General features: G+C 37.9%; 3 protein-coding genes and 1 pseudogene across 6 annotated transcripts; 3 read left to right on the plus strand and 1 right to left on the minus strand.

Moving 5' to 3' along the window:
* Positions 1-845: 845 nt before the first annotated feature.
* Positions 846-4,239, plus strand: LOC137712130 (external alternative NAD(P)H-ubiquinone oxidoreductase B4, mitochondrial-like; annotated as a pseudogene).
* A 1,280-nt stretch (positions 4,240-5,519) lies between these two features.
* LOC137712129 (uncharacterized) lies at positions 5,520-6,855 on the plus strand. The gene has a single exon (XM_088684576.1). It carries the CDS (start codon positions 5,634-5,636, stop codon positions 6,699-6,701), a length of 1,068 nt encoding a protein of 355 aa, XP_088540702.1. The 5' UTR covers positions 5,520-5,633; the 3' UTR covers positions 6,702-6,855.
* A 2,105-nt stretch (positions 6,856-8,960) lies between these two features.
* LOC137712485 (chaperone protein dnaJ 6) lies at positions 8,961-11,959 on the minus strand. Its single transcript, XM_068451554.2, has 8 exons — positions 11,634-11,959; positions 11,376-11,474; positions 11,191-11,292; positions 10,872-10,931; positions 10,674-10,780; positions 10,504-10,586; positions 9,567-9,657; positions 8,961-9,468 (listed from the first exon to the last, which is right to left on the minus strand). Exons 1-8 carry the CDS (start codon positions 11,772-11,774, stop codon positions 9,264-9,266), a joined length of 888 nt encoding a protein of 295 aa, XP_068307655.2. The 5' UTR covers positions 11,775-11,959; the 3' UTR covers positions 8,961-9,263.
* A 2,061-nt stretch (positions 11,960-14,020) lies between these two features.
* Positions 14,021-18,645, plus strand: LOC137712486 (zinc finger A20 and AN1 domain-containing stress-associated protein 8). 4 transcript variants are annotated; one of them, XM_088684483.1, is made up of 6 exons: positions 14,030-14,323; positions 15,115-15,236; positions 15,377-15,720; positions 15,835-16,617; positions 16,911-16,957; positions 17,775-18,645. In XM_088684483.1, the coding sequence occupies exon 6, from the start codon at positions 17,788-17,790 to the stop codon at positions 18,313-18,315; it is 528 nt and encodes a 175-aa protein (XP_088540609.1). In that variant the 5' UTR covers positions 14,030-14,323; positions 15,115-15,236; positions 15,377-15,720; positions 15,835-16,617; positions 16,911-16,957; positions 17,775-17,787; the 3' UTR covers positions 18,316-18,645. The 4 variants fall into 4 exon arrangements, 3 of the variants coding, with proteins under 3 accessions (XP_088540609.1, XP_088540608.1, XP_068307656.2); XM_088684482.1 differs by having other exon boundaries at positions 15,402-15,720; XR_015955790.1 differs by having other exon boundaries at positions 14,021-14,323; positions 15,402-16,787.
* Positions 18,646-23,187: the final 4,542 nt, after the last annotated feature.

The raw sequence follows: 23,187 nt of genomic DNA on the forward strand, positions 1-23,187 counted from the left end.
TTAAAAAATAAAATTTTCAACCACTTATATAAAAACACATGACGTACCACCCGTGTTCAAAATTTCTCGTGGCAACTACTTATCAATATTAAATATCAAGTATATCAAGATTTGAATGTGAAGGTTAAGTTGTAGACGTATAAATATATGAATTTACCCTTACCCTTCAATAGTTGACTTTGAATGCATACAGTATAGTTTAAATTCTACTCTTTCTTCTAATTTTTTTGTGTAGCCATGGATACCAAACCAATCTCGTTGTTCGAGTTCTCCATTATTTTATTATATGTATTTATTTCTCAAAACCATCAACGAAAACAATTCTCTGACCAGTGATCAAACCATTGTTTCTTCAAGTGGGGTCTTCGAGCTAGGTTTCTTCAAACCAGGTCAGTTTTCAAACTACTGTATAGGCATATGGTACTTCAAGCACGTAGTATCTGAGAGGACTATTATGTAGGTAGTAAATAGGGATATACATGTCTCCGATATGACCATTTTTCTAAGAAATTAGATGTATTCAGCTTCAAATTGTTGTTATTAGAGATTATAAGTGGAAAGAAGAATGCTACTTTTTAACGATTTCAATATTCAACAGCTCTTGCGGGATGGGTAAGTATTAAAACACTATTCTAACTTATTCTCATTCTTTGTTTAACTCTTGCAAATTTATGAGTAAATCTATATATATTAAATTTTAATTAGGCATGGGAGTTGTGGAAAGAAGGAAAAGGATCGGAGGTGATTGATGGATCAATAGGGGAAATATGTTGGCCTGATGAGGCTCGGAGGTGTATCCATGTAGGGTTTTGTGCGTTCAAGAAGCACCAGATGATCGACTAACAATGTATTCGGTAGTTCATCTGTTGTAGGGAAATGCACTTCCTCCACTCTCCAAAGAACCTGTGTTTTTGACACATAGGAATCTCGGTGCTGTTGATTCTTCTCTTTGAACACCTACCAATTTTTCCCATAATTCAGTCACCATGAGTTTGCCAGAAGGTCGATAGGGGTTGCATGAGCAATGACTGGAAAGCAAATAAGAAAATAATATAGTAAATTAGAGCTAAACGCCTCGACAAACTATAAGTTTTATTCAAACGCTTCAAGCGTTCATTTTCAGGAGAGATTCAAGTCGTATCTGGAGAGGTCAAAGCACATTTCTGGCACATGTCAAGCTGTATTTGAAGAGGTCAAAGCACATTCTGGCACAATGAGTGTTTGCATTTGCTTATGCGATTTGTTTACTATCACAATGTCGAACTTACTACAGTAATATCTTGTTCTATCAATTCTTTTGAATGTGCGAAATGTTGAGCTTATTGCAGCAAATATGTAGATTGTTTTTTGGTAAGTACAATATCAACACAATGTCACAGAATTATAGGATATAATGCCTCTATAAGTCTTCCCGTCCTCTGGAAAGGATGAACAATCGTGGCTTGCCACTAGTTGTCTTTCTTTTTAAAAAGAATTCCCTTCATACCACCAAGGTTAAGAAAAGACACAATATCACAAACTCACATGATACAATTTGATTAGTATGAGGGACAAATCTCACGATGTGAATAGTTACCCAACCGACTGTGTTTGGCCGGTGAACTGGCTACTCACGTCCTACAAAAGTTATACATCATCAGAGAAAACCCTACTTGATTAGATGGTGAAAGTATTACAAATTAATTTACAACCTTGTCTTCGATTGTTGGCCAAGGTACACGTGTCCTAATTTCCCAGTTTGACAAGTCAACCTTGGACCCCAAAAAATAGTGTGTGTCCGTCTAACCTTTAGACCTTGGACCTTCACTCACATACCCCGCCATTAGAAACTGTCACACCCCAAGTGTTCGAATTCTTCTAAATCCAAAAATAATATATTCGCCGTCTGTAATTTTCTAACCTTTTCTTTCTCAGAAAGAATCAGAAACAATTTGAGTTTCAGAATGTGGGACATTCTTTCTTTGAGACAACCTCGAGGCTTTTCCATCAACATTCCTCTCTATCTAAGATTCTTGTTGTTGTCACTGTGAGGTACTTGGTCAGTTATGAAGTCCGTTCTTTACTTTAAAAAACAATCGATTGTCAATATTGGTACATTTTTCAGAATAATGATATGTATTCATTCTTTAACAAAGAACAGACGTCATGCACATGAAATTTCTCCCTTTAACACGCATGTTTATACAAGCTTGCATAGTTTTTGTTTAGTTTTCTTTTGCAAGGATTTATGTATTTATTTATTTATATCTTTTTTGCCGATTATATATAGTACACATAACATCTTTGGCATTTTATGCTTAATGAAACTCTGCATATCATGATTTCTTCTGACTTGCATTGCATATATTTTGTGTTGAGCAATATGCCCATTTCTGGAAGGTAACTTAAACTTATTCTTCCTCCCATGTCCAAAAAGTATTTTACAGGATGAAGAAATAGTAAGTATTAATGTTGGGTTTCAGCTCTTGATTTGCAGGGAATAGAAGACGTTGTAAGGATCCAACAGACTGTGATTGACTGTTTCGAAAAGGCAAGTCTTCCTAGCGTAAGCAAAGAAGAGAAGAAGAAACTTCTGAGTTTTGTATGTGTTGGCGGCAGTCCAGCTGGTGTGGAGTTTGCTGCAGAGCTTCATGACTTTGTAAAAGAGGATATAGCCAAATTATACCCTTCAGTTACAGGATACGTAAAAATTACTGTGATCGAGGCAAGCGATCATATTTTAAACAGGTGAAGCATGCATACAAGTTTCTGTATTAGGGTTTTACATGTTTAAATATGCTAATTTAATTTTTACACACTTGGTTAATTTGGTGTTACAGGTTTGACAAGAGAATTACTTCATTTGCTGAAGGGAAGTTCTTCCAAGACGGAATTGATGTAAAAACAGGTTCACTGGCCGTAAAATTAATTGATAAGGAAGTGTCCGCTAAAGATAGAGACACAGGAAAAGTTTCAAATATACCTTATGGGATGGTTCTCTGGGCAACTGGTATCGGGCCACGCCCTGAGATTATCAATTTTATGAAGCAGATTGGTCAGGTTTGATACTAACTTGTGCTTGTTTCCAATTGTAGTCAAGAGCTTAACTTTGGATTTGACGCTTCAATTGATCAAATTTTGTAATTTGTTTGCGCAAAACAGACCAATCGACGTGTTTTGGCTACAGATGAATGGCTGAGGGTGGAAGGATGTGACGGGGTGTATGCTTTAGGTGATTGTGCAACAGTAAATCAACGCCAAGTCATGATATCTGTTTAATGTTTTTCTGCTTATGCCATGCATTGCAGTATGGTTGAAAATGTTGATGCATGCATTGTTGTATGGTAGAATTTGCCGATTCTATGTATGATATTTTGTTGTCATTATTCCGAAGGGCAAATAAGGACAACTTTGGTACATTAAGTCTAGAGGAATTTCAAGAATTCATGGAGGACCTCATGGTAAGGTATCCTCAACTGAGCCTTCATTTGAAGAGCAAGCATATGAGGAATATTGATGAGTTGCTGGAAAATAGTTGGAAAAACTCGAAAGATGAAATTGATATTGAAACATTTAAAGCAGCTTTTTCCCAAGCAGATTTCGCGGATGAAAAATCTTCCGGCAACTGCTCAGGTTAACTTATTATATTCACTTCTTTTTTCCATCACATCTCCTTATCCTCTAACTCAAATTCCATTTCTTTAACTATTTTTGTTTTCGAAATTCTAATAATTTAGGTAGCTGCTCAACAAGGTGCCTACCTTGCCAATTGTTTCAATTGTATGGAAGAATGTGAGAAGTACCCTGAAGGTCCCCTCAAGTTCAGGGATGTTGGACGCCATCGCTTTCAACCCTTCAAGTGAAATTCTATCACCAATCCATCATACAACCGACTTTAATGTCATGCTTAGTTACAATGCTATGCTAGTAGGCTTGTTGGCCTAAATTTTTTATTACTTGAAGGTACAAACACTTTGGGATGTTTGCCCCATTGGGAGGAGAACAAACTGCAGCTCATCTTCCAGGAGATTGGGTCTCAATTGGGCACAGCACTCAGTGGTTCTGGTACTCAGTATATACTAGGTAAATATCTGATACACATTTGCTTTCACTCAGCTTAAATCCGGCATTAGCATATCGGTTTCTGTTGAAAATTCTCGGAATATTTACAGCAAGCTAGTGAGTTGGTGCACAAGGGTGCTCGTGGTTTTGGACTGGGGAAGGCGATCTATTTTCAGAAGGAACTCCGGTCGGATTTGAGAACCGGTGGGAGCACATATATCATCACCCTGGAACCGTGTTTCCACCATTTGTCTTGCAATATATTAGGCAGAGCATTGGTTCCCTTTATTTCTTACTGTCAAACTTGTAACCGGATTGAAGTTATGATATTTGTACTACATATATGCAAATAACTCATTTGTACTTTGTATGCAACTAGTAGTTGTTTGTATGAACCAAGCCAAGACTGGAAACCTACAGTCTAAAGCTTAAGGAGCTAAGAGCTCAAATGTTTAACAACTTTTACTCCTTGCACTCGATGTCCTAGATTCGATTTTCTCTTCTTCAATATTTGATTGTATTGAAAGAAAAACTTTATAAATGATAGCTAAAAACATAACCTATGTCAACGAAAGAGATCAAAGTTGAAAATAAATAGAAGTCAACTTTTCTCAACCCGTCTCCTTTTTATAAAGATATAACGTCTTATTTTGAAGTTCTTCTGTTCAAAAACCAAACTAGGGATAATGAGAAAGAGGGTGGGATCAATGAATGGGTAAGTGTGGGCCCAAAAACCAAGTGATAAGGTACGTGTGACTTTTTGTGTCTTGTCGTATAGTACAAGTGAACCGGGTGCCAGACTTTAGAATTTCTCCCTATCAAGAGCAGGGAAAATGATTATATACAACAAAAGAGTAAATTGTAGCAATAGTTCCTTAACTAAAAATTCATTATCATTGGTCCCTCAACTAAAAATCTATTAACATTAGTCCCTCAACTCATCAAAACATGCAGATATAGTCCTTCAACTAAAAATTCATTACCATTGGTCCCTCAACTTTAATCCAACTGGATAAATGGTCCCTTAACTTTAACCCAATTGGAGCAATGGTTCTTCAACTTTAATCTAATTGTAGCAATGGTTCTTCCAACATAACTCATTTTGACAAAATTTTGACGAAATTGATGAAAATGACCATAGCTACATATGGATGAGTTGGGGGATCTCAATTGTAGCAACGGTCATTCCAACATAACTTACTTAGACAAAATTCTAACGAAGTTGACGAAAAGGACCATAGCTACACATTTTGATGAGTTGAGAGACCAATAATACACATTTTGATGAGTTGAGAGATCAATAATAATATATTTTTAGTTGAGCGACCATTGCTCCAATTTAATTAAATTGAACGACCATTGCTACAGTAAACTGGGCCAAAAAGAAAGAAGTGAAAAAAATACCAAGAGAGAAGTAAAAAACAAGCGCGTCGGCTTGTTTAAAGCACTTCATTTAACACCCGCGCAGCAGCCGCACCTCAACGTTCTTAACGTTCTTCTCCCAGGTCCAGTGACTGACGAATGTGGCATTTCATCAAACACCTTACCTGCACTTCCGAACCCCCACCCCATCCGCTAAGAATATCCAGAGCATGCTATCTTCTTCCTCAAGGTACTTGCGATGCTACATAGCAGCAGCAGCAGCATCAGACCTACGCGCTTTCACTTCCCTCCCCAACTCCGCTCCAATTCGGCGCCCGAATCACAACCCCACACCATTCTCCACCTCAGTCGATCCGCCATTGTTTTCCACCGCAACCAGATTCATCAGCTGCTCTCGGACCTCTTCTTCCCCAGAGCAAGAAGCTACCCTGAATCAAATTCTTTCCTCCGTACAAAACGCCGCCACATTACTCGAATCCTTGTACGAAAACCGCCTTTTCCTCAGCCCCAAATCGTTCAACCGCGTGCTGGTTGCAGCCGCAGCCGAAAGCAGCGCCCTTTCCTTCCTATCCCAGCTTCTTCAGCTCGCAATCGCATCTTCTCAACCTTTAAATTCTGCTTGTTTTCTCACTGTCGCCAAAGCTTTAGCAAAGTCGGATGATTGCGCGGAGCTGCTCAAATTAACCAAGCAGGTAATGGAGCTCACCTCTCCCAGCATGACAGTCATAAACAGGATTATCTTTGCTTTCGGCGAATGCGGAGAGACTGAGAAGGCGCTTCTAATCTTTTCCCAGATGAAAACTCTTGCTTTCGTGCCTGATTTGTACACCCACAACACTGTTTCAGAGATTTTAGGATGTGCCGGTCGGGTTGATGAAATGCTGGGTCAGTTCGGGTCTATGAGAGAGGCCGGCAATGCCCCTGATGTGGTTTCTTACAATACGGTGTTGAACAATTTGAGGAAGCTTGGGAAATTCGATGTGTACTTGTTTTACTACAAGGAAATGGGTGAAAATGGTGTGGAGGCAGATTTGCTTACTTATACTGCAGTGATTGAGAGCCTGGGAAGATCAGGAAATGTTGAGGAGGCATTGAGATTCTTTGATGAGATGAAGGCGAGGCAGATTCGTCCTTCCCTGTATGTTTATCGGTCGCTGGTCACGAACCTGAAGAAGATGGGGAAGGTGGACTTGGCATTGAGTTTAACAGAGGAGATGAATTCGTGTGATTCGGAGCTTGCTGGTCCAATGGATTTCAAACGTACTAAACGATTGTAAGTAGTTAGAAGCTGGAGATACCTTTTGGTTTTCAATTTGTAGGTTCTTGTTATTTCCAGTGATGTAGTTGTATAGTGATTTAAATGTGCTATTCACTTTCTTTGCTCAGTTTTGAAATGATTTGTATCAAACATGATTCGAATTCAACAGTTTTCTTCGAATCACCACCATCCATTTTTTTTTTTGGTGAAGTGAGTGGATGTTGTAGGTGAAATAACTGTGTGATGTTGGTGAAGTAAGTGGAAGTTGTAGGTGAAATGAATAAAGGTTATAATTTTAATACATTGATCAACATTTATTTCACTAAAATTTCAATGTCTACACTTGGATTTCATTGAGTGGTTCGATATGCATTGTACTCTGCAATTTCGTTGAGTGGTCCGGAATTGTATTCACTCGGATTCCGTTGAGAGGTTTGGAATCCCTTCTACTCCGTGATTCCGTTTAGTGGTCCGGAATCATATCCTGGTTTGGATTCCGTTGAGTGGTTCGGAATCTCCTTTCGTGTTTTGGTTCCGTTGAGTGGTCCAAAACCCGATGTTGATGGATTTCGTTGAGTGGTCCGAAATCGCATCATTTGACTTGTTGGTTCATTGGATTTGATTTCAGCTTCAGAGATGTAGGCTTTAGCCGAACTGTGTTGCTCTACCCCTACATTTCGATGTATAATATGTGTTAATGATTGATGTGATTGTGGAATGATGTTTGTTGTGATTGTTGTCATTATGATTAGACTTGTTGACCAATATGGCTAGAGATTATGTTGTGCTTCGTCGAATGTTCCTCGTGATGTTGCATGCTTGTTGTGTGGTATTATGTTGAGACATAGTGATTTATGTGACGATTGTTAAAGTGTAGTGAATGACGAATTACAAATGGCTTGATCCCTATTTAGGGCACGTAGGCAGTCTAACAAGGAGGTTAGATGCAGCTATAAAGTATACGAAAAATTATTACGTATTTTGATCTCGAGTTGTGCTTTGCCCATATCCCAGAGGTGGGGTAGTTTGAGATACAGGTATTTGGTGACGTTATGTGTCGATCATAGACGAATGTCAAGATCGGGGTGTGACATCACACATGGAACAACCTACTCTGACATCATGATAAACCTTATAGGCCCATTACGGTCCACCACCAATATTGTCCTCACTTAGCGACATACTGCTAGGTGCGTGATTTTACCACAAAAACCTCTGTGATACACCATATATTACTTGTATATATACTTTTTTGAGATCCTATTCTCTAACACGTTTTCTCATGAGTGACCCTACACGGGATCACAAGGGAAACCAATTCCCACATAGAGAATTGATCAAGTCCTTATACCAGTTTACACAAATTATCAAGAGCCCGATCAACATTTATTCACTAAAGCCAACACAACTTTTTGAAGGCTCAATTATTCAATATCCTTAAACTAAGATAGGCAAATTCAAATTGAGTAAATTAAGCCCAAAAAGAGTTTAAAAATAGTCTGTTAATTTGTGGGTTAGTTGAAGAAATTCATGATTGGTAAAGTGGCCCCAAGACAACAAGAATTCGGGAATGAGTTTTGTACTATTTCTTTCACCTTATGCCCTGTTTGTCTTGATTATATTCGTTAATTCTCCATTAATTTATTAATTCATTGACTTGATTGATAAACTTAAGGGTATGGCTTAGTTCAGTCTTCCTCCCTTGAGCATGGGCTTTTTCTAAACATTATTTTTTAATTAGAATTAAACTTTTAGACGTTCCGTAGTTTGCACAAACACGGTTTGGGAAGAGAAGTAGTTTCTACAAAAAAAAAATTTAAGCTTCTCACATACCTCTTTATTTTAAATCACTAGATTGAATTAATCAAATGGAGTCAATCATCAAAATTAAACAAAAATGTGTAAAAGACTAAATAGAATGTGTGTTTATCATTTTCCATTATACAAATGGCATACCCATCAAGAAAATCGTGGGTCCCTTTTATGCCATGTCAGTAAATTTGAAAGGTTTTTTATGAACTTTACGGTGGATGGTAAAAATGTTCGGAATAAGGTATAATTGGCCACCTTTTCCAACACCAGAAACCTAAGTGCATAACACAAGTTTTGCATCATGAGATTTTCTACATGGTCTGAAGTATAAGATACGTTAGATCTTTATTTAAAAATACAAAAATTAGGATTCAACGGTTAACAAACTCGAAATATCTCATATTTTGAAGCACCATAAATTTTTTGTTGGATCATAAAAGTAAGATGACTTAACAATGACCAGTAGTGAACACTGAAAAGTCCAAAGCTCAATAGCGCGATAAAACAGCAAAGGCTTCTTTGTACATCCTGTATCAACCAACAATGGTTGATATTTGATAGTTGATACGGGGGAATAAGTTTTCCAAAAAGAAAAGGATCGATTAACTGATCACGAGCACATTAGGTCAGGCAAACACACTTAAATCCATGAACAGAGCTCGAATACAATTTTGCAGGTACGTTTAAACAGTTCAACAAAAGGCGCTAGTATTTGCAACGTGCACAACATCGGTCTGATAGAGTAAAGTTCTCGCTCTGGCAGCTCGACTTACTTGCGCTTTGATTTCGTGGAAGACCTTTTTCTTTCAAGTTTTTTCTGTGTAGCCTCAAATTCTTCTTCCGTGGGTTCTGAAGAAGCAGTGTTCCCCCCATATCTGGAAACTAGAGAAGAAAACATCGAATCAAACTGGTTTTTCCTCTCACTGCGGCGCTGAGATATGATTGCATACAGATCTTCTGTCTGTTTCTTTGCCCTGTAAACGATTAGATTTAAGCATAAACCTTTTCCGTTTCTAGGTTGAGCTAAAACTAAGTATAAGCAATTAAATAAACTTTGTCGAGAAGTACTCACTTGGTCTTTCTCCCTAAAGGGCTGGTAGGAGGTTTTGTTTCAGATACCTTCTTTGCCCATTTCATGTAGGCTTTGGTTGATTTCAGTTCTCCTGTTAAGAGACAGATACGGCGAGGGCCGTGTGAGCAACATACGAGGTTACTACAAACACCCTCAATTGCGGGACATTTCAGTACGACAAGAATGCATTAATGATTTCTGTTACCTAAATATAAAGGTTTATTCGTCAATAACATTCATTGACATGAAATGAGAGAGAACTGACTATGATGGTTTCAACATGTTCAACAACCAATGTGAAAGAGTGATTTAAGAGTACCGAGTAATTAGAAAACATAAGATGGCATGTGAATTGAAAGAAATTACTCTAGATAATTAGAACAAGGCTCTAATAATGTTGTATAGTGGATCATTTGTTGAACCCAAAAACCTTAAGCAGTGTCAAAAGAAAGAATCAAACAACTGATAAGGCCCCTCTAACTCTAAGAAGCGAACTAGGGCCATCTGATTAACATTCATAGTGAATCTTATCACTTGTGGTTGTATTTGAGATATCTTTAAGAACCAAGTGGCCATGGTTTGCAAGCCAGGCCTGAGCTCAGAAAAAGATTATTCCTAGTAATATTGACACTTCAATTTGTGGTAGGACTGGAATTTTTCCTCTTTTTCTTAAAGACAAAGAGGCAAAGACTTCATTTGGATATAAGGATTCAAAAGAATGGTTCATATTTGTTATAACGCAAAGATATAATCCACGAAATGGCCAGATATAATGTAATAACTGAATCTGAAATGACTATGTCCAATGAATCATTTGAAATCCTTGTAATCCTTCAATCACATAAATATAAACATTATATTCAAACACCTAAAATAAAATATGAACCAAAATCCCAGAAATTCACTATGAAACTGGAGCTTAATAAACATAACACACCTGCAGCTATTGCCTCATCAAGAATATCCTTGAAGCGGTGTGAATCGAGTTTAGGATCAGAACATATCATCGAACAGAATAGTCTGCAAGGGAATGAACTGTAAGTATCAAACAGAAACAGCTAACCAAATGACAAAAAGGATAAACACAGTGATAAATAAAGCTAATACCTGTTCATATTCCCCTTGCACTGGCTATACAGATCAATCAAATCTTTCTTCTCGGAATCAGATCCCCTGTAGTTTGCTTCAAACTCTTCGATATCAGCTTCAGTGACCTGCAATGGATGTGCATGTTGTCAGCAATAGCTGAAAGTACAAACAACACTGTTATATCAAGACAGCATAAAAAGATGAGAAAATCATGACCTTTTTATATATGGCCCGGAAATATTCATGCAGATTCTGAACAACATCACCAGCAAGGTCCTGCTCATGACAATGAACCAAAATAAGGACCACTTGAACAAAGCCAACATTTGATTTCCCGAAGTATCTAAAACCCTTCAATTTGATCTTCCAAAGCAGTTGCGCAAGTACGAAGATTACAATTATTCTAGTCGAGAAACATCCACCCCAACATTTCTACTTGTCATTTCTAGTAAAGAATCCTACTTGTCACACTAAACAGCAGTATGCATTAAAGTGAATGAATCAAAAAGCAAAGAAAATAACATCAGACACTCACATCATCATCAAGGCAACCCGTCTCGTCATAGAGTGCTCGTTTCTCCTCATCCCCGAGAATTGATATCACCTTTTGCAATTGCTGAAACTTTTCTTTAGCTTCCTACACGAACAATACCAGAAATTTACACTCACAGAAACACCACAATTCACAGAAAACCCCTAAATTATATCAAACTTTCTCACCTCATCACCGGGATTCTTATCCGGATGCAATCGCAATGCTAATTTATGATAGGCTTTCTTTATTTCCTGCTGAGTAGCGCTTCTCTCCACGCCAAGAACCTACGAAACAAATACAAAACCTAATCCGTCAAAAACCCCAATTTCCCAAATTAGGGCAAAAAACACTCTACAAATCAAATTTTCCATCTTTCCGTTCGAAATCAAACGCTAATCGAATCGCATCAAGAAAATTTTGAATTTTGAACGGATTTTACGCACCTCATAGAGGCTCTTCTCGTTGGTGGAAGTCGAGGGGTTGCGATCTTCGTCGCTCCGTTCGTGCTCTTCTTCTTCGTCTTCGACTTGTGGTGGTGGTTGCTGCTTCTGCTCAGAAACCCTAGCTCTCTTTCTCTTCCCCATTTTTCTTCGAGTCGGTAGTTTTGAAATTTGGGAAAATGGTCTTGGTCGTGAGGGCTTGCATTTATATGTGAATTTTTGGAGCTTCGATTTGTTCCCGCCAATTAGCTCTCCAATTTACCATTTTCCCGCCACGGTGGCTTGGAGGGATTGCTTCGGTCGGGTTTACAGTTCGCTTTGCTAACTGGACCGGCCCCAGTGTCCTGGTTTGAACTTATACTCCGGTGGAGGATATGTACCACTAAACCAATTTCTTGGTTTAATTCCATGGACTAACCAATTTTCTTATTGTGTCTCATATATATTTCTCATTGTTTTTTCGTATTTTACAATTCACGATCTTCTCATATATATGCTACAAGCATTGGATATCAGTTCGGATTATTGCTTTTATTATGGTCTCATAATTCTAAATCAACAAATACTTGTAATATCTAATACTACATACTATGAAAATGGAACCCTTCTCCTTCTCACTCTTCACAGTAGAGTCATCTGTGCGCATGAGCGGAGTCATGAAGGGACCATAATGGTCCTAGGCCTACCCTGACATTCTTTTCACAGAGATAAAAAACTAAAGTGATCCTTCTAATTACCAAAGATTTTTTAGAGCATTAGGGCGTCACTAAAGGGAGAGAAAGGAAGTAGGCGAAAGAGCTAGTTCTACCAGAGTTTAAACCTTTTTCGCAGCGAAAGAGCTAGTTCTACTAGAGTTTAAACCTTTTTCGCATGGTGTTGGTGGTTGTTGACAGGCTTAAATTATGCTTCCATCCATGTGCGATTTTCATGTTCTCGTTAGCCTTTCTATTAGGTTATTTTCTTCGCCAATTAACACAACTCCCATCTAGTCAAAGTGTACTGATGAAATGGAGTGGAAGTGAAAAATCAACACTATCATCACATAGCAAACAAACATCAAAATCGGACCAAAAATCTAGAGCAGCAAATTAGTGGCTAAGATGATGACCAAATGATGGATGGGACGATAGTTAAGAAATGGATTCGCGAGCATTAAAGGGATTTGCGAGCATGTTGCAGTGATGATGTTGTTGGCAATGTTGTAGCGTTTTCTTTACATTTGTAAGAGGTCCCTCCTAACTCGAAATCCAAGTTCCGCCATTGTTTGTGTGTCTAGGTGGTTGGATGTGTTAGGCGTGAAGAACTAGCACGCTGTGAAGAGTGTACCCTGGGTGGCCTACCCTTTTACTTGTGACATTTCAATCCAATATATATCAAGGTGAATAGGTGATGGTTTCATAGGTTATGGGACTCTGTATTTTGACAATTGCTTATCATGAACTGTATGTTGTGCAGCCCTTTAAGCTATCATTCAACTTATACCTACTATTTGTTCAAGTTTATGAGTCGTTGCAGCCAATTTAATTGTATATTGGATTACCTCGAAAAGATTTTCCAAAATCTTACATTACAACAAGTAATTAAGTAGGTGACTTTTCTTTTTAATAAAGTGATACATTTATACTAAAGGGTTGTGAAATTAGGCTACATGACTCAATGCGCTAATTATGATAATTTGGTATTGAACTCGTCATATATAGTAGATGTGGTGGTGGCGACAATGGTCTTGATGCGCAAGGTAAGATGATGGTAATTGAGACGACAACCATGACGTCACTAGGCCGCGGACAACAATGTGGTCATGACAAAGTAGTGGAAAATAGGTGATGATAGTGGTCATGACAAGGTGATCATAAACATTTATGTTCTAAATCCTAAGGCCTTTCACAATAGTTTGGATGAGTGTGATACCTATATATAGGAATCAGACAACTTGAATTTGATATAACACTAATGCTATACTAGTGTGAGTTCAATATATTGATAACACACTCATGAGTTTAATGTATAGAACTCATGAATTTCATATATTGGTATCAAACTCAAATCTTCCATCTCACAATAGGAGTTTGATTTGTATATGAGTTCAATATATCTCTAATATTTGAAAGCCAGATGTCAAACTTGGTGTCTCAAGGCTTCACAAAAAATAATTAAACTATAAAACCCCTCAAACGAAAAAATTTAATTCACGTGATTTACTGTTAGGAATATAAATAAGGGATAGAAATGTCCAAATAAAAAAACAAAAGCAGAAAACACAATAAATAAAAAATAAACTAAAAAGAAAAAAATAGAAACACGATCGCGAAGGAACCCACTTGCAGACTTAGCGATTCGAGTTCACTTGATTGCTGGAACCTATATAACTGCTGCATACGCGCCCATATAATTGCAAACGAAATTAAAAACCTACCCAGTTGGGTAAGCCGTTTGATTCTCATGTTTGATTTTTTTGGTTTATTTGTCTATCTTTCAAAGTTTTCTCCATATATATGTTCTCGAATCCAAAGAGTCAATTTCTTGCTCTCTCCTTCTTCAATTTGATCGATGGGTTTTTCAATTTGATTCTCCATCCAAGACAAAGAATAAAGAGAGAAGGCAAAGAGGGTCTGGCATTTGGGCGGCGACGATTGAGTTGCTGCTGCTACTGCTACTACTGCTGCTCAAAAAATGGATTGCAACAATGACAAGTACATATAAATACCCCTTCTCCTTCTTTCTATCATTTTAGCTTCTGGGTACTTTCGGATGTGGGTTTTTGGCTTTCTGATTTACTTGGTGGTTCATTGTTTTGTACTTTTAGTATAATTTTTTGTACTGTATGGCTTAAAGCAAAATGCCCAAATGCGGATTGTCATATTCTGCTAATTTAGCTTAATATCTTATGTAATTGAGTTGCTGCTTGAGTATCATTAAAGTAAGAAATAACGGTGCTATAGCGGAAGAAGAGGGAAGAGAAACAGTTGAGTCATCCTCTTCCTGACTTTGTTTTTAATTAATTTATTCTAATGTTCTTTTTTCGTTCATGGGTAATTATAGTGGACGGAAATGCAAGGCAAAATTACACCTATTAGGATTTACAAAACTTGGGGCCTGATCCCAAGCTCAAAATATGACTGCTTTGAGTTCTTATAGTGATGCACCCTGTATAGTCTCTTGCTATCAATTCCTTTATTCATAGAATAAAGAAAAAATGTCAATGAGGCATAACACTTTGTCTAAGGGGTGTGATATCCACACATCTCATTTTACTTCTCACGCACCTTTTTAATTTTCAACCGTCGGATCGGATGAATTGAAGAAGATCAACAGACAGAAATTATCAAGGGTTGTGTGAGAAGTAAAATGGGATGTGTCGATACCACACCCCTTTGTCTAATTGCGTGCTAATCAGTCAGACTTTCTACTGTAGAGTTCTAAATCCCTTGCTTATATCCTATAAATCATTGACCTTCTCATTGTATGGATTTATACTTGACAGAATGTGGAGGACAGTTTTAGATGGAGGAACCAAAGCTGTTCTGCAATATCTCAAGGACAAATTGAAATGACTAGAAGATTAGAGATGGATACATACATGAGGGAAATTGCAAAAAGTTACAGGTAGGTTCTTTTTGGTTGTTGATTTAAATCTATGGTCTCTTACCTTTGAGATTAATCAGTTTTGGATCATCTTACTTCCATTTCCAAATGGCAGTTACTAAACACAATAGGTTTCACTTTCACTACCATTTCATGTGTAGTTTGCTGTTTTACTCTTATTTCCAGACTAAGGGAGCCAAATTCTGAATGATGGAGAGAGCCACTATGGTGCTAATCTCTACTACCGACCTTGAGATTAAGTTCTCCTACTGCCCATACACACATGGTGTAAAGCTCAAACTACGTGCTCATTACTCTGCTTCAACCGCCAAAATCCTTGAGCATTCATCGCAAACGCTAAAAAATATCGGGCAAGTCTTTTAGGTTAAGTTGTATCAAAGACTCCATTAAGACCTAACCCAGATCTTCTACTTCGTAAACTCTAATTCAATAAGCAAGCGAAGCTGTTGAAATCTCAGAAATTGCACCTGAATTGGAACATTTGGTTCGTCTCTTTCCCCTAATTTTTTTGTTCGAATTTAATTGAAATTTCAATTTGCAAATAAATTTTATTATGTTTTTGAGAATTGGGGATTGCTTTAAGATTTGATGAAATCAGGTGTGACCAATTGTTGTGGTTAATTGTGCATGAAAGATGTGTTATAGGTAAGTGCCCCTGGATTGCTTTTCGGGTAAAGGAGCTTCTTGGATTCGAAGATAAGTTCTTATCAACTTTATCTATGGTCTTTTGGAAGGAAGGATAATTAGCTTTATATGTTTAGTGCTTTGTTCAAATTGATATTTGTTACATTTTATCTAACAATTTTTGTATCTCATGAAAACATGAAAATTAATTTTATCACTCCTTAAATATGGGAAATTATGGACATATAAAACCAATGCATGTATAACACGTATGAAATGTTTTTTTTTTTTTTTCACTAAAGATGTCTTTATGCATGCACACATATGGAAGGAGAAATTTTCTGCATGTCGTATTTAGCGCGCCGTGATGTAAGAAAGGTATTTCGCACACGCAAAGCGCATGCAGAAAGACTAGTTAATATTAAACTCACTTTTCCAACTGACTATACAACGCTTAAACAACGTTCTCTTAATAGACACGGATTCAACCAAGTTGACCTCCTCGTAATCTAGATGAATTATTACAACGTTTGGTTTGTACAAAATAATTGTTCGATTATATGTCGAGTCCCAACCTAACGCAATCATGGGTCCAACCACCACAGCCCAGCCCAATGTTCAACTCCCCGAACAGTTGACAGTCGGAGTCGGACTCGTACAACATTGCAATGGGAACGCCGCAATAACGTCGGCGTCCAAAGGCGGTTACGTCATTACCACCGACTTAGTGGAAAGCGGTCGTTGGCAAAGAGGAAAGGTTATGATAAAGAGACCCCACACGAGAAGCCTCAAACCTAAAACCCAGCAAGCACTACCAATTATCTCTTCCTCTTTTTTTATTTTTTATTTATACTATATTTTTCGCCCTCCATTTATTTGTTTTCATTTTTCAATAATTATTTCAAAGCAATAATCTCCTCTATCAGGGTATGAGACTCATGGTCCCTTCCCCTCTATCTGTCTGCGTTTTTATTTTTATTTTTATTTCCATGTTTTTCTTTGATTTGGTTATTAATTTGTTGCTTTTTGAAATTTTTGAACGAGGAGCAGGAATCGCCTGGTTCGATTTTGGGACTTGGATCGGCCGAAACAAACAGGTTAGAGTTTGATTTTGGTCTTTGAAATGTATGAATTCTCGGATTGGATTGTATGGGTCAATTTGTTGTGCTTGTAAATGAAAGCTGGCGGGTTCCGTATAATTTTTCGGTTTTTTTGGTGAATTATGTGTGTAGGGGTTCAATCATCTGTAATTGAAAACATTTACGGTTGAAAGTATGGATTTTTTTGTTGTCCGACTGCGATTGTTCGGGTTGTATCGTAGTATGGAAGATTGTGGCATGTGTAGAGGAACTTGTAGGAGTTTTATGGGTTTTGGTATAGGTTAGAACTGAGCTTGTTTAAGTTCTATCGAATTTTGTTGAAGTTCCCGGCGTCATGGGGAAAATTTTGAACTTTCGTGGGTTTTCGGCATTTGTTAGAGTTAAGTGGTCTGAATTGTAAACGTTAGCCTGGATTGTTCAACGCAGGGCATTCGATTTGTATAATTGATGTTTTACCGGAGTGGAAAATCTGAGATGTTCGGCGGAAGGAGATAAATAGCCCCCAATCATAAACAACTTGCATGATTTAATGTGTTTAAGTGCTTATGAGTTCTGTTTTCCTCTTTGGTTATTTGGCACTTGTGGTGTGGCATTTCTAAATTGCTTATATGTATTCACTATGTTGGGCATTTGGTTATTTGGTATCTCCAAATTTGATTATCTATCGTTAAAGAACGTTGTCTCTCTTTTTGCATGTATGCTGCTGGTTTGGTATTTCTGCAGTTGGTGAATAGGCCATTTTGTTAAGGCTTCTTTGATGATATTTAAACGGCGAGGTTTTGCTTGCTTTTTTTTTTTTTTTGTCTTGGTGCAGATAAGTAGAAAAGATGGAATCTCATGATGAAACTGGATGCCAAGCACCAGACCGCCCGATACTTTGTGTTAATAACTGTGGATTTTTTGGAAGGGTCGCGACAATGAACATGTGTTCCAAGTGTTACAAGGACACGCTCTTAAAGCAGGACCAAGCTAATTTGGCTGCATCATCCATTGACAGCATTGTGAATGGCAGCAGCAGCAGCAGCAGCAACATCATCATTGACCCAGTTGTCGCAAGTGTTGTCGATGTGCAAGCTGTACAAGTGGGGACCAGTGTTGTTTCAACAGAACCATCCAGTGACTCATCCTCAAGCATGAAAATTGAGGTGAAAGAAAAAAAGGGACCAAGCAAATGCACTACTTGCCGAAAGCGCGTTGGTTTAACTGGGTTCAATTGCAAATGTGGAAACACCTTCTGTGCAAGCCATCGTTATTCCGACAAACATGACTGTCCTTTTGATTATAGGACTGCTGGTCAGGATGCTATTGCGAAAGCCAATCCTATTGTGAAGGCAGACAAACTTGATAAAATCTAGGAGTCACAAGATGAAGTGAAGATCTATATAGTGAAGGCATATGGTTCTCTTTCTTGGCTTCTTTTCTTGCTAGGTCTCGTAATGGTAAAATTGCTTAAAGTCATGATAATGAGGACATCATTTAAGGGGAGTCTATTCCTTGTTTGTGAAATATTTCTTTGCTGGCTCCGTGTGTGTAAGTCTTTACTATTGTGGTTTGATGGACGTGTTTGGAGTTATTTTAGTGTGATGTATGCTTGGTATGCATTTCTTTATGGTAGTAAATGACAGTATGAAAATTTCAGCATTCAGTACAATTAGGCTATGCAATGCAATTAAAATTTCCTTAAATTTTTTGTTCTGCATTTAGATACTGTATATGTGTGCTCAGCTTAGTTTGAGATTAGAAAGGATAGTGTTAAAACACACTTACTATGCTTATATGGTAGGGGATTATTGAGTGGGTAAACAGTAATGAATTCTCGATTAGGACTTGTTTGGTTTCTTTTAGCTTCCCAATTTTCTTTATGGTAGTGTTTATGTACATGTTGCTTAGCCAACTCATTCATGCGTTGTTGCATAACCAACTCACGCTATGGTTAGGTAATAATGATGAGTAGATGACTCGTAGTTTATGTTTTTCTTGAACATGATGAGTAGATGCCTGAGTTCCATCATGTCTTTGTGGTTAATTGATCATTTTCACGTACTTATTGTACAAACTCTGTTCCATCATTTTGCAACTTTGAGAACTTTTGAGTACTTGGTTTATGTTGCAGCGGTTTTCGATTGTTACATTTCATCTCATCAGTGCATACTTGTTATTGATATTTGGGTCTGTTGGTGTAGCCAAGTCTTAAGGCTATCTGTTATGTGATTGCTAGGTGCAAGATTCACTTCGTTTGTTAGTTTTATTTTTCATTCTATTTTATCATATAAGATGTTACGGTATTTTCCCTCACAAAAGAAGGGGTGAATATTTGAGGGCTTTGAACTTAGAAGTGATGAATGACAGAACCATGAGACGGACGTATATCACTTGGTCGATATATATTAGTATTGGCTTACAGAAAGAAAAATGTGGTGGTCGTAGATATCGTCGGTCGGATGGTATGTTTATATGTGTTAGATATTTGAATTTAGTAAAGCTGCTACTCGGCTGGAGGTGGAGTTGTTCGGTTTCATGTGTGACTTCCTCTTTTACAAGAAACTGCCGAGTCAGCAGCGGGCTGGTTGGTTATATATTGATCAAAGGTTGAGCATGTTTGAAAATGGAATTCATTTAGTTATTTTGAGTTAGGAATTCGTAATTTCTATTTTGTTCCAGGTTCCTCTAGGCTATGTTTGGGTAAGATATTTCCAAGTCTGTAGGAATCGGGGCCAGTTGTTAACTAAGAAATTGATATCAAATGTAGGGGGCACTAGAAATGCCCTTCATGAGCATTACAAAGGTATATGCGGGAGGAATTTTTGGAATGTGTTAGTTGCAGGCTCCTCTTACGTGCCTTTGTATTGCTCATAGAGGACATTCCTAATCTCCAATAACATGTTGTACTAGGCATGCGCACGGTTTGGTACCGGAGTGGTACCAAAACCGAACACGTAGCAAAATTTGGTACGGTATGAATGGTTGTACCGACTTATTACCAAATCTAACAGATTTGGTTCGGTTCGGTTCTGGGGGGCCTTACGCTTGACACCCTTGAAGGTTAGAGGTTTATGAGGCTTTGAAGGGGCCTTTGATTGAGCACCTTTTGAAGCTTGAGGAGTCGGGTAGAAGCTTGTGAAGCGGATGCTTGAGAAGGCGGGCACGAGTTTGTGAAGACGACACTTGTTGTTCTGGATTATTAATAGAGAGAGAAGAGATGCTTAATGTCAACAACTCTACATAATACAAAAATATACACAATAAATACAAAAGAATAAAATCTAAAAAATTATAACAAACAAGAACTAAGAAGAGAAATAAGAAATTACCCGCATCAATACTTTCGTAGAACTCTAAGTGCTCCAACAATCACCCCTCATCCAATTATGCATGCAAATTAAGGCCTCCACCGATTTAGGAGTTAAAGAACTCCTAAAATCCAATATTACTCTACCCCCGTATTAAAAGCATTATCCGAAGCCAAGGTAGATGCTTGAATAGCAAACATGTCTTTTGCAATGGCCGCCAATGTAAGATACTTGCAACCATTAGTCTTCCACCATGAGAGAATTTTAAAAGCGCCCTTGGTTTCCTTGTCCACCTTCTCCAAAGGATCCAACAAATATGAATCCACCTCATCTCCCACCACTTGCTCTTCACTATCTTCTACAAAATCAATCCAATCATCTTCAAAGGATTCAACAATAAGTGAAGTAGAAGAAGATTCTCGAGGATGTGTGGCGACCTTCATGTGCTCCCCAACCCCACCCCCCCCCCCCCCCCCTCCCCCCCAAAAAAAAACAAAATCAACCGTTGGGCCATATTCCTTGTGAAGGGTGTCCAACACATCTCTTATCTCCTTAGTTTTTAAATCAGCCTCACTTTCCAATAATTGCTTTATAAGGAGATGAGTGACATGCCTTAACTTGAACCTTGGATCTAAAATAAAAGCAAACACTAACAAATTGTTCAATTGAAGGTAAGAACCAAAATATTTGTCATACTTTGCTCTCATGTCGGTTGCCATTTGATTCAAAAGTACCTCCGTTGGTGAACTGGTTTGCACAATGGGTGGGGGAACCAAATTCTTGATAGTCGTCTCTATTTTGATGACATCATAGAGAGCAGTATGAGCCATAGGGATCAAAGAATGACTCACCCACAATGTCACCTCATAGAAAACCTGTAAAAACAGAATAAACACCTCCACCTTTTCCCAATCTTCTTCGGTTGGTGGTCCAACCCTTTTTTGACCTTTAATAGCAACTATTCCATCGTCATCCTTTTCTTCTTCAAATTCTTTGAAGTACACGCTAAAAGGAGTATCACTTTCCTCCCCCATCCTAGCAAAGGCCTTCTTAAACATTATGGCTACTTCTAACATATGAAATGTGGAATTCCACCTCGTGGAGCAATCTAAGCAAACACTTGCTTTGCATGTTAACTTCTCCATAAACACAGCTTGCTTGGAATACTCTAACCTTTGTGGAGAGCTCCTCACAAATCTCACACAATTTCTTATGGCTAAGAGGCCATTGGTTAGCCTCTTCATCCCTTGAACCACAATTAAATTGGTTATGTGAGGGGTACACCTCACATGTAAATACTCCCCATGCAAAATGGCTTCTGAATTTTCCCACCTATTCATCGTTGACCTAAGTTGATCCAATGCAACTTTTTTTGCAGAAGCATTGTCCGCCGTGATGGTGAGTACTTTATCTATGCCTCATTCCAACAAACAAGTTTCAATCAACTTAGCTGTTGTGGCTCCCGAGTGGTTAGCAATAAGACAAAAATTAATGATCCTCTTATGCATATTCCATTCATCATCAATAAAGTGTGCGGTGATGACCATATAATTGATGTTTTGAGTGCTTGTCCAAGTATCGGTGGTAAGAGAAATTCGGTGTGCATGCAATTCCTTTTTCAAACTATCCTTAGATTGGACATACATTCTAAGGAAAGTTCTAACAAGAGTCCTCCTAGAAGGCACATGAAACAATGGACATGCAACACTACAAAATCTATTGAACCCGATCTTCTCAACGGTACTAAAGGGTACCTCATCAAGAACAAAAATCTCTACACATGCTTCCAAACAATTGGATTGGTTAAACTCCCTAGTAACCAAAGTTTTACCCCATTTCTTATCCTCATAAAGAAGTTTTTGATTTTTTCTCAAGTTGGCCTGATAAAATTTACATTGTCGATTAAGATGTTTTCTCATTCCAGATGTACCATTAATACTTGAATCGGCCGCATAGTCACCATCATTTGTATGTTCCGGGCAATAGACACATTTAGCCCTAAGTCTTACAAGTGGAACCATTACTAGTTTATTATTTCCACCTTTTACAACATTCCCTTCTCGATCCTTGAGGCTTACTAGGGTCTTAACTTGATAAGGCCTAAAGTGCTCCCCAACCTTACTACGTTTACCTTGAAGGAGTTGGGAGACACTTACCTCCTCTTGATCTCCTTCACTTTCGGTCTCACTTTTGCTTCCCCTCGATTCATATTCCAAATCAATTGCATCCTCTACATAATCTCATGGTCTGAAGGCTGCATTCAATCAATACAAAAATATTAATTACAATTACAAGTCAATCTAGCATACACAATAACATTCACAGAAGCACTGAATCTGTTCCACAGATTATCCTATATTCACACAACCTGATTAAAACATACATAGACTACTTCTCCTATATTCACACAGCCTGATTAAAACATTCAAACAGATTATCCATTAGGGTGTGACCAAGTCCTTGTGAACTTGGATAAGCACAAATAAAAACAAGCCACATGGACGAGGATTTTAATTGAAAAACTGATTCGGTACGGTTCAGTACCAAACGTAGAACTGAAACTGAACCGATTAAGCACCAAACTGAACCGATTTTGTACCCATACCGAATAAACTGAAAGAAAAAAAAAACCAAGGCGACTGAGTTTGGTTCGGTTCTCGGTATTTTTTGCCCAGGCCTATTTTGTACTACATTTTTCAGTAATGCGGTTTGAATTCCTTACCCCGAACATACCCTTAAGGTCCTCAATATTGGCGTATATTTTTTGGATATGGATTTTCTAACATTAGCTAGTATCTAGAGTTTATGGATTTATTGGAGTGCTAGTGTTTCCAGTATTATTATTCCTTGGAAAAATCGGTACCAAATAATCATGGATGGTGTGGTTACCAGTTATACCGTATTGACCACAGTGGGCTTCCAAAAAAAAAAAAAAAA

This window comes from Pyrus communis, chromosome 14, assembly GCF_041283825.1.
Source record: "Pyrus communis isolate YQ-2024b chromosome 14, ASM4128382v1, whole genome shotgun sequence".
Classification (NCBI taxonomy): domain Eukaryota; kingdom Viridiplantae; phylum Streptophyta; class Magnoliopsida; order Rosales; family Rosaceae; genus Pyrus; species Pyrus communis.